Source organism: Miniopterus natalensis, chromosome 10 (genome assembly GCF_054644295.1).
Source record: "Miniopterus natalensis isolate mMinNat1 chromosome 10, mMinNat1.hap1, whole genome shotgun sequence".
NCBI classification, from domain to species: Eukaryota; Metazoa; Chordata; class Mammalia; order Chiroptera; family Miniopteridae; genus Miniopterus; species Miniopterus natalensis.
The window spans coordinates 11,648,141-11,659,838 of record NC_142090.1 but is presented as its reverse complement, the minus strand read 5'-3'; the positions used below and the strand labels follow the sequence as shown (position 1 = coordinate 11,659,838).

At 41.2% G+C, this 11,698-nt stretch overlaps 1 protein-coding gene across 1 annotated transcript in view; it reads right to left on the bottom strand.

Moving 5' to 3' along the window:
- Positions 1-6,304: 6,304 nt before the first annotated feature.
- MTPN (myotrophin) overlaps positions 6,305-11,698 on the bottom strand; it is a 46,912-nt gene continuing 41,518 nt past the window's right edge. Inside the window, exon 4 of the mRNA XM_087820999.1 lies at positions 6,305-9,497. Within this exon, the coding sequence (XP_087677125.1) occupies positions 9,411-9,497 (87 nt within the window). The 3' untranslated portion in view covers positions 6,305-9,410. The remainder of the gene's footprint in view (positions 9,498-11,698) is intronic.

Genomic DNA, 11,698 nt, shown 5'->3' with positions numbered 1-11,698 from the left:
ATACAAACAACTGTAAACTTACTTTCGCCACACCCTGTATAAAGACTCCTCCAAATATTAAAGATAGTTAACATGCTCCAGCAATCCCATTTCTTTATTTTTCAATTACAGTTGACATACAATATTATACTAGCTTCAGGTGTACAACATAGTGATTAAACATTTACATAACTTACAAAGTGATCACCCAATGATTGACTATATTCTCTGTGCTGCACTTTCCTTCCCCATAGCTGTTTTTATAACTGGCAATTTATACTTCTTAATTCCTTCCCCTTTTCCACCCATCCCTCCCACACCCCCATCTGACAACCATCCATTTGTTCTCTGTATCTGTAAGTTTGTTTCTGTTTTGTTTGTTAGTTTTACATCCCACGTGTAAGTGAAATCATATGGTGTTTGTCTTTCTCTGTCTGACTCATCTCACTTGGCATAATACCTGCTAGGTCCATCATGTTGCTGCAAATGATAAGATTTTATTCTTTTTTATGGCCGAGTAATATTCCATTATATATATCACACCCATTGCATATACTGTATATATATCATATGTACCGCATCTTTATCGCCTATCGATGGACACTTAAGTTGCTTCCATACCTTGGCTGTTGTAATTAATGCTGCAATAAACATAGGGGTGCAAGTGTCTTTTGGATGAATACCCAGAAGTGGGGTTGCTGGGTCATATGGTAGTTCTATTTTGAACTTTTGAGTAACCTCCATACTCTTTTCCACAGTGGCTGCACCAATCTGCATTTCCACTGACAGTGCACGTGAGTCCCCTTTTCTCCACATCCTCACCAACACTTGTTGTTTGCTGATTTATCGATGATATCTATTTTGACAGGTGTGAAGTGATAGCTCATTGTGGTTTCGATGTGCATTTCCCTGATGATTAGTGATGTTGAACAACTTTTCATAGGTCTGTTGGCCATCTGTATGTCTTCTTTTGGGCAATGTCTATTCAGGCCTTCTGTCTATTTTTTAATAGGATTGTTTGAGATTTTTTCGGTGTTAAATTGTATGAGTTTCTTATATATTTTGGATAGTAACTCCTTATCAGATGTATTATTGGCGAATTTCATACTTTTGTACATCTGTCCAGTTTTCCCAACACCATTTATTGAATAGACTGTTTTTGCCCCACTGTGTGTTCTTTGCCTTCTTTGTCATAGATTAACTGACTGAATAAGCGTGGGTTTTTTTCTGGGCTCTCTATTCTGTTCCCTAGATCTGTGTGTCAGTTTTTATGTCTTACCATGCTATTTTGATTACTATAGCCTTGTAGGATGCTTTTATATCAAGTGGCATGATACCTCTAACTTTGTTTTTCTTTCTCAAAATTGGTTTTTCTATTTGGGGTCTTCTATGGTTCCATATAAGTTTTAGGATTATTTGTTTTTGTTCTGTGAAAAACACCATCGGTATTTTGATAGGCATTGCATTGAATCTATAGGTTGCTTTGGGTAGTATGGACATTTTAATGTTAATTCTGCCTATCCATGAGTATGATATATGCCTGCACTTATTTGTATGTTCAATTTCTTTCTTCAGTGTCTTATAGTTTTCTGAGTACAAGTATTTCACCCCTTTCATTAAATTTATTCTTAGGTATTTTATCTATTTTTGATGCAGTTGTAAATGTGATTATTTTAATTTCTTTTTGATAGTTTTTTTACTAGTCTATAAAAATACAATTGATTAGTGAATATTAACTTTGTATTCTGCTACTCTACTGAATTCATTTATTAGTTCTAATAGTGTTTTGGTGGATTCTTTAGGGGTCTCTATATATAGTATCCCAACAATTCCATTTCTGGGTATACATATATCCAAAGTAATTGAATTCTAAATTTCGAAGAGATCTGATCTACATTCCCATGTTTATTGTAGCATTATTCACAATAGCCCAGATGTGGAAACAACCTACATGTTCATCAGTGTACAATAAAGAAAGAAAATGTGGAGTATGGGGTGGGGCAAAAGTAGGTTTACAGTTGTGAGTACATGAAACAGTTTACTCTTGTATTATTATTTACTATTGTATTTTTTTATACAAACAACAAAAAAGTAGACTTACTTTTGCCCCACCTTGTATACATACAATGTAACATTATCCAGCCTTAAAAAAGAAGGAAATCCTGCCATGTGCAACAACACAGATAGACCTTGAAGGCATTATTGCAAAGTGAAATGAGCCAGCCACACAAAAAATAATACATGATCTCACTTATATGTGAAATCTAAATTACAGTACTCTCCACTTATCCATGGTTTTGCTTTCTGAGGTTTCAGTTACCCACAGTCAAATGTGGTCTGAAAATATTAAATGGAAAGTTCCCGAAAGAAACAATTTGTAAGTTTTAAGCTGTGCGCTGTTCCGAGGAGCGTCATGAAATCGCACGCTGTCCTGCTGGGGATGTAAATCATCTCCCCACCGTACACGGTCCCTTGCCCGCTACTCACTTAGCAATAATCCCAGTTATCAAATCGACTGTCATGGGATCACAATGCTTGCGTTCAAGTCAACCTAATTTTACTTAATAATGGCCCCAAAGCCATTCACATAACTTTTATTAAAGCATGTTGTTATAATTGCTCTATTATATGTTACTGTTATAATTGTTCTATTTTATTATTCTTACTGTGCCTAATTTATAAATTAAACTTTATCAGAGGTATGTATGTATGGGGAAAAAATAGTCTATACGGGGCTTGGTGCTATCCAGTTTCAGGCATCCACTGTGGGTCTTGGACTGTATCCCTCACGGGCAAAGGGAAACTATTGTAGTCAAACTCATTGAAGCAGACAGTACAATGGCAGGGCCAAGGGTTGTGGCAGAGGAAATGGGAGGTGCTGGTTAAAGTGTACAGTTTTAGTAAATAAATTCTGGAGATCAACTGTTTAAAAAAAAAAAAGCACTGGGTCACAGAGCCTCCCCATAGAAGGAAGCAGCGTTCAGCAAGGGAGTAGGTCTGAGCACTGGTTTGCGTATCTAGGTGAGAACAGTTTTTACACTGTTGTCTGAAACGAAATAAAATTAATTTTCGTGTTCATGCACTAGTTACGGGCTGTGAGCAAGTTATTTAACCTCTCTTGCTCTTTCTTTTCAACATCTGATTATTGGGAAAAGTAAATAAGGTAAAAAAGTTACCAGCACCATGTCTAGCCCATCACACAATAAATGTTCATTAAAAAGTCAGTTGTAAAATTACATAGATTAGTTGAGATCTGAGTTCTCCCAAGCCTGCTGAAATTGGACTAGGAAATCACCAGCAGGGGCGACACAGCTGGACTTGGTAGCTCTCAGGGGCACGTGCAGAAACACAGAACATCATTAGGTGTCAGGAAGGGACATACAGGTAGATACCGCATACATTTCCAGACTCGTTAGTAAACCTTAGAAAAAGGTAGCTTCTTTAACAAAGGGCTTTAGTTATCTAATAGTATCCTCAAAACCGGCACCCAGGGGCCAGGAATTGTCTGCTCGTTGCTTCCTTCGCGTGATAAGCCGGCATGGCTGTGCGGGTTGCCTGGCGTGAGCCATCCCTCTCCCCAAGCCCCGTAAGGACACGGTCCTTGCTGCTGCAGCTGCGGAAGGCACAGAAGCTGCTAGGGTGCCAGACAGTCCTTTGTTTTGCTACTCTGTTTACAGCTGCGCTTCAGGATCTGCGACAATGGCCCAGTGACCTGCCTTTGACCCCATGGTCAGCATTTCCTCAATGAATCATTGTGACTGTGATATTCGTCTTTACTTCATTGATTTCAGTTTGCAGGATCAGTAGAATTTAGGAGGCTCCTTGGCCAGGATTTGGGTACAATTACTCTTAGGCTCCATGTCCTAACGGCGGGCATCCTTTAGCCAGGATTTGTTGCAACAAAGCTTATTTCACATTTGACTGTATAATAGTTTGACATTAGTAGCTCAGAACAAATACAGTGAGTGTCTGCCATGTGTCAGGTGCAGTGAAAGCTGCTGATAAATGTTCTCAGTCAGTAATTATATTTGAGTGAAGTAAAAGCTGGAAAAAAAAAAATCCCAGTGCTGATGTGTGATGATCTGTCTGGCACTTGGGACAGAGTTGACCTGAAACAGAATATTCTTGGCACGAGGTGCGCCCACGGCAGTGGAGGATCCATCTTCACAGCACTGATGCCAGCACAGGGCAGTGGGGTTGAGAGAAGGGCTCTCTCCGGCTGCAGGACTGGCAGGCAGAAGCCAGCAGGGACACTGTTAAGTGACTGCAGCAATCCCACGGTGACCTGCTGTTGGGGAAGAGTCCCAAGCCTGAGGTCAGGATCGATTCTGAACCGACACGTGGCCTTATTCAAATTCTTAAGAGCTTTCATAGGAGAAACTTACACACACAGGCAAAGCAGCTGCTTCCAGCGACGGAGGCCAGGAAGAGTCCACACCCCTCCCAGGACTGGGCCCCTTTTTAAAGGGGGTAAGTGGGGGTTAATTGCAGAACCAGATGGCAGGTAGCTGTGTGGACCTCCCGAGACAACAATGTATAACTAAGTTAAAAGTTAAAAGATAACATCAGGCAGTTAATATATTCTATACATTCATTAATCTCCTTCCTGGGGACGTGACGTTTGTCATTTTTGGGTGGCATTCTGGTTTCCAGGGCAGCCAGTCAAGAGTGAGGTTACAGAGTTAAACAGTCACAAAGAGTTCAACGTCTCCCAGAAGCCTTTGCTGCTGGAGCCACAGGGCATCTCTGATCTGAAGTGAGTTCCCCTGCACCTGCGGTGTGGCAAGAATGAGATGAGACTCATGACGCTCCACCCAAATTCCTTGATGTTTCCCTCAACCCCCTTTGGAATTCAAGGAGAGGACTTGGGCAGGGCCCGCCTCTGGAATTCAGCCATGGGGACTGTAACCCTGGGCTGCTGTGGGTTACGGAAATACCATCCACAGGGGACATCCCTAGTAACAGTGAGGGGTTATCCTCACCAGTGGTACATCTTTGGAGCCACCGTTACATCTTACCCTCACTTCTTTTGCCTTGAATATAACTTTGAAGATCATCTTGAATTCCCTTGTGTCCAGAGCTTCAGGACTTGGCCAGTTTTGCTACGCCTCCCGTGTTAAAGGCCTCCGTGTACTTTCTAGGAAGCCAGCCTTGATGACATCCTATTTGCAGGCTTTTGGACTAGTTCTTTCTCCCTTTATGGTGTGTACACTGGTCCAAACTTAGGTGTACATCAGAATCACCTGGAGAGCTTGTTACAACGGCTTGCTGGAGCCGCCCCAGCATTTGACTCTGTAGGCCCAGGCTGGGCATTTCTATCAAGTTCTCAGGTTATGGTGATCTTACTAGTCCAGGGACCACCTTTTGGGAATCACTGGTCTTGCAGAAAGAGGAAAGAAAAAACATCTTACAACAGTCTGATGCACTGTGCTGTGTGCAAGTCCTGTGATAGCTGCTCTCTAAACACAAAAGAATCTCACAGTACTCCCCCTAAGCTCTCTCCTATAGATGTGTGCTCGCCACTGGCAGACACTGGTCTGCTCTTCTATTGTATAAGGGGGCTCTGTCCCCTTTAACACATATTTAGCCAGACCTAAATACTTTTATAGACCATAATTCTTAAAACAAGAACTTCACTGCTATAACCTTTTCGGTGGACGCTCCCACCTAGTCACACACACTACCCATGTGTATCCTTCCACTGACCACATGCAAGTTCTGAAAGACAGCTTTTGCTGTATTTTAGCATCTGTAGGTTTGTTTTTCATCATTAATGGACCATTTCAAAAGTAAACTACACCATACTCTTAGGGTGTCAACAAGATTACAATAGAATCACAAATTTTACATATAATCATTCAGTTCTGAGGTTCAGTTATTTAATATTAAATCAGAACATTTATACTGAACAGTACACCCTAAAAAAGTGACATGGTCAAGCGGGTTTGGAAAAAATGGTGACTCTCTAAGGAACCTGCAGGAACTTAGGTGAGCATATGAAAGGATCAACTTTAACACCTACTTAAATCCTGGTGACCCAGGATGTGCTGGTGGCCTTGTCCCTTGTAATGTGACCCAACATTTACAGCAAAGCCATTTTTATCAGGAGACTGACGCAAAAGCAAACTTCCCAATGAGTATAACTTATTCAATTAAGTCGTTCCTATGTCTTATTTTTCTTTCTACTGTTTTCTTTCTAGAAGTGGGATTCAGGGAGACACCTTAGATTAATTAAATGTTTGAGCTGCTCAAAGTACTGGTCCAGTTGTGAAGACTGGAACGGAGGCAATAGGAACAGGGAGAAAAATGCTGCTGACATGTTAGCTGTAGCACAATTCAAGTTTATTCCATTTGTTCTTGCAACACAAAACTTAAACACAGTATTATTAGCATTCTGATGTACATGAACTAGGATAATATGCGAAACCCAACTGTGTCAAAAGTATTACATCATGGAAAAAATGAACTCAATTATATCAAAATGCACAAAGCACTAGTCTTCCTCCATTACTGCTTAGAAAGATATGATTGTTTCTCCATTTACAAAATAGAATCAGGACAATTTAAAGTTTTAAAACTCTGCATGCAAAACACTGCAATTGCTTATGTAGGAGGGCACTCTCACCAGCTTCTATACACAACCGAGTATACAATATTGCGTGGAAGAAAACAGCAGCTTAACTGAAGTTTAGGGAAAAAAATCCAATGGGTGCGGACAGATTTGAACCCATTTGGGAGAAAGAATCAATGAATAAAGGGGCTACCTGCTTGCAGCTTCCACACACGGACTCGCCCACCTCTCCATGCGCCCTGGGTTTAGAAGATGAGCTATGCACAGAACTATTCGGGTCCACTCAGGTGCTGGATTTGAACTGTTTCCAGATACCAGTCTGAAGCTGCAAGGGGGAACTGGTTAGTATACTAACAGTAAACACTTGGGTGTTTTACACACCTGTTCTTAATTGTTATAGTGCATACGAAATGACTGACTTCATACAAAACTACAGAACATGCAAGGTTTCTGCTGAGATGTTAAATATTACTTCAGTGGAGGAAAAAAAAAACCCCACCTTTTCCCTAATGCTTGTAGTACCAAAAAGCAGATATGGTTTTAACTTTCTGTACTCAAAATATGAACATTAAGTGTTGTGAATTTTTCTGCCAAGTGGTTCAGAAATATAGTATAAATAACCTAGTTTAAAAAAAAAAAATTGTAAACCATCTTGGTCAGTCTATTCTATGTTTATATGTTATTTTCTCAGGCAACCGCTTCATAATTATGGGGTTTACAAAATGGCTGGGAAAGAGGAAGGCGAAGCAGCCTCTACTGCATCACAGGGAACATCAGGGTAAACTGTACAGAAGTCACGTGGCTTCTACACCAGGTGACTGGAAAGCAGACCAGGTTCAGGAATGATAGGACAGTGCACTCTCTGCAACAGCCAGCTGGAACAGCACACTGAGGCTGTAAAGGGAAGAACTGTGGAGGGCAGAATCCAAGCCTTTTGATCACATTATGCCAAGAGGTGAAAACAAAGATATCCGAACACCTTGCTGACAGTTCAAGACTGATCGAGTGCCCTCCCTCTTCAATGAGGATAGCTCATAGCCAGCTTTCAGTTCAGTGGTGGGATAAAGTACTGATGACTGACTTTCAATCCAACTCTAATAGGCTGCATTAAGGCAGCAGAATTGGCCAAAGGTATCAAAGTATTTAAACTATTTTGTGAATGTTTTCTTGGATGCAGAAAAATTACAGGGTTTAGGCTAGCTGTAAGTGAAAAAAGCCACAGGATTAAAAAAAGTGTTCATGGGGAAAAGTACACATGTGTACACACACACACACACACACACACACACACAACCAACCAACCAACCAACCAACCAGCAATTCATCATTAAGGTTTGTTATTAGCCAGGCTGACAGTTCTTGACTGTTTAACTCTGCTGTTGAATGCTACGTTGCCTTAAGAAAAAAAAATCCTAATTCTTTATTATCCACAATCTGAATACAAGCCCCTAACCCACCCTCCCCCCTTTTTAAAAATTTGAGGTACATTCAGTTATTGCATGATGTGGTTAAGGAAAAATCCTAATATTTTAGTAAGCTTAGATGAGTTGGCAGGTCAAAGGAATCTTAGTATTTTAAATGCAAAATAGCAAAATTTAAGTATGTGTTTTAATTAGTAGTACTGCTCATGAAATAAACATTTGAAAATGTGTAAGTATTTTCTGCACGTCATAAGAACCATTTTAGGGCACATATTTAAGGACACAGAATACATTTTGAAGGTTTCGCACTTTATGTGATGCATGATTTAAAAAAGGAAAAAAATACTATGCAGCTGGGCTGGTGCATGTGCATTCAGCAGAAGTTTATCAACAGCTCAGGGAAACCTGGTAACAAGCGTATTTTTGGAGAGATTTGTCCAAATAGTAAATCTCACCCCAGTGATAGCTTTGGTGCAGTAAGTAATCAGCATCCAAGACAGGTCAGAGACATGCCAACAGTGTGCCCTGTTCTCCACATAACCAAGGCCGATTCGTTTAAACAGCAAATGAAGAAACCCACAGGTACGAAGACAATTGCTCTCTCTATGACACTAACAGGCTTATGGCTATGATTCTAGTTTTACATCCCCCTTTGCTACCAGCAGGAGTTTAAAAGTGTTTCAATGTTACATAAATGTGTGAATCTAGAGGAGAAAAAATTATGCACACTGGAATGGTTTCTCCTATAGACTTCCAAAATTTAAGATTTTATAAATAAAACTAGTCAGTTTTACCTAAAGACACATGAAATCAGTGTGAAAGGGGAGAGGAAATCCAAAGTTCAGTCACCTAGCAATTTAGGAGTGTGCCCCTCCTCACCGTAACTAGGCTTTCATGTAAAGCTGAAAGTCACCGAGGGAAGATTTGGTCACCAACCACAGGCAGCGCTCTCTACACCAGGAGATTCCCCAGAGTGCACCTTAAGGCAGAAGGCTAATTGCTTATCTCAGCACCCTAAGTTTACATCACAGCAGCCACTACTGCTCGCAGTTAGGGCTACCAAACATGTAGAGTTGGCCTTTGTATAATCAGACCCTCGACACAATCTAATTAATGAATTAGCTAGGGAGCTGAGACAGTCAAATGTTATGTTTTCTTTTTGTTCTGGCTCTCCCTTGGGTAGAAGCTGTGTATTTTTTGGAAATGGAAAAGAGGCCGACTTGATCAGGAGGCCTAATAAAAGCCTGACCGTGGTTTTTGCCTCTCCTCCAAAACATGGTTTTTTCTGGTAGTCTGACTGGTTGTGAATTTCTCTCCCCCCTCACCCCTCTTAAAGTATTTAGCTGAAGAAGCTGGCAGATAGAGAGTGACAGACAGACAGGCAGCAGTGTGAGGCCACAGGAGAGTCATTCTTCCAGAGCTGTCAGCCCCTCCATCCATCACTGAAGTAGGGCTTTGATTGCCTGGTTGTCAGTGGCTTCAAAGGCAGTTAGTCCATCTGGACCTTTCACAGTCTTATCAGCACCCTGGAAAAGAGCGGGAAGAGCCTTGGTCATTAAATGAGCCACAACTGGGAGAAGAGAGTGAAAGATGAGATTACTTGGCATATGCTCGTATTTACACCTAGAATTAAAAACTTTTACTTAAATGGAAACCATCCTATCGAAGAAAACAACTCTAACACTTGGCAAGGTTATGGATTAAGTTATAAAAATGTCAGATTATTTTTCAGGCCCTATAAATTGTACACTACACACACAGCTTGCCAATAACATTGACAGCGGCTGGCTTTTATTCATACTAGCATATATTTACCCAATTAATTAAGCTTTAAAAATGAATGTTCCTAGGTGTAGTATAAAATGGGAAAATCACTTTTGCTAATGAAAGTATCATGGTAATATTTTTTCCCTCTTTGCAAAATTGTTTGGAGAGTGCCTAAGTGTGACATTATTTCTAAAATCTGGGGCTTATAGAACTTTTGCTTTAGACAAATTCCTACAGAACACGTGTAATACTGATCATTATACTTAGACACTTAGTGGTGAGAGGCTGGGACGTGGCCGGGGAAGGAGGCTCTGCGCTGTACTCTGGGGATGAAACCCTCCCCCGCCGGTCTCAACGCTTCTCCTGGAGGCTGCTGCTCTGGAACATTTACTTGCGACATTGTTTTGGGTTTGAGAATGTGACGTACTCCTCTGTGTCCACACTGTTTCAATGTCTTCCTTTACCAGAAGTCCCATGGCAGTAGGAGCCCTGTCTGTATTCTCACCGTGGCTCGGGGACCTGGGAAAGTGCCCAGTGTGTGGGTAGTGCATTTGCTCCCCGGCCCTCTCTTTGCTGGCTCTGCCCAGCCGGGGTTCGGTCACCGAACAGTCTCTAGCGTCCTATCCTCCTGCCCTTGCCAAAATCTCATTTGCTCCTGAGGCCTACAGAGCCATCAAAACTTGGCACAGGAGGTCCTTCAAAGACCAACTCCAGTCAAACTCACCAGTCTCTTCTCGCATTAATCTTTCTAGCTCTAATCCTATGGAAGTTTTCACCGTTCCTGACCACACCATGTGCTGTGCCTTTACAAAGGCTCGTTCCAAATGGAATGCCTTACCCCCCTTCTCTGGCAAATCCACGCAGTCACTGGAAAAACATTTACTGAGTGTGTGATGTGCATACACTAAGGGCCTGGAGAATCAAAAAAAACCAAGAGTCTGCCAGCCTGGCTGGCGTGGGAGACAGACCAACCAGCGCGAGCCAGTGGGTTGAGAACCATAATGGCGCAGAATGGGACGTGACGCGATGTCATGTGAGAAAGTCTTTCTAGATGAGGTAATGCCGGAGCCGAGTCTTGGTGATGAGGTAAACCAGGAAGGAGATGAGAGATTCTAGGAAGTGTGAAAGTATCACAAAGTCCTCTTCAAGGTGACTATAAAAGTCTCTACTTCTTCATTTTCTAATTTAATTTAACTGCTTTATGGAACACATGGAACTCACAGTGGGAGAGAAATCTGTGAGGATCTCAATGTGGTAAACCCTACAACATAGGTTAAGTGGCAATAATTGGGATCCCTGTATTCAAAACAAATTATTCACTTTGATAGGTTTTATGACTAGCACTGTAAACTATAATTCTGCATTAACAACCTTAAATATTATAGTGAACATCTGTTGCTTTTTTAGCTTCCAGAGTTCATTTCCCTTCTTTTGATAACTTCATCCTAATTTCATTTTGGGGAATCATTTGTCCCCATGGTGTGGAGCCCTGGGACTATAACTCAAGGTGCTATGTGCTTTCCTTGCCAAGTTTCAAAGACTAGTTTGACTCAAGCAGGATGCTCACTTCTGGATTCTGAATACTGATTGGAGAGATCAAAGAGAATAAGGAGTTGGGGCTCATTTAGTTACTTCTGGGGCATCACCTAGGAGACAGCCGAGAGGTTTCTGCTCTCTCGAGTCCTACAGCTGCCATGCTTCTGGCCTCTTCTGAGCTTGGTCCTCCAGCTTTCCTGCTGGTTCTATGACTGGTCCAATATCTTCGAAATTCTTTCTACTTGTTAGTCAAATTCTGCTATCTGTAACCCAAAATCTGGCTTACAAAGTATTTTTAAAATTTATATAAATCATTTTTTCCTAATTACAATACAAACTCATCACAGAACTCAGAATACACAGAAAAACATGAAACTCATAATTCAATACATTGGAAACAACTGTGATTAATTTCTTTAGCTTT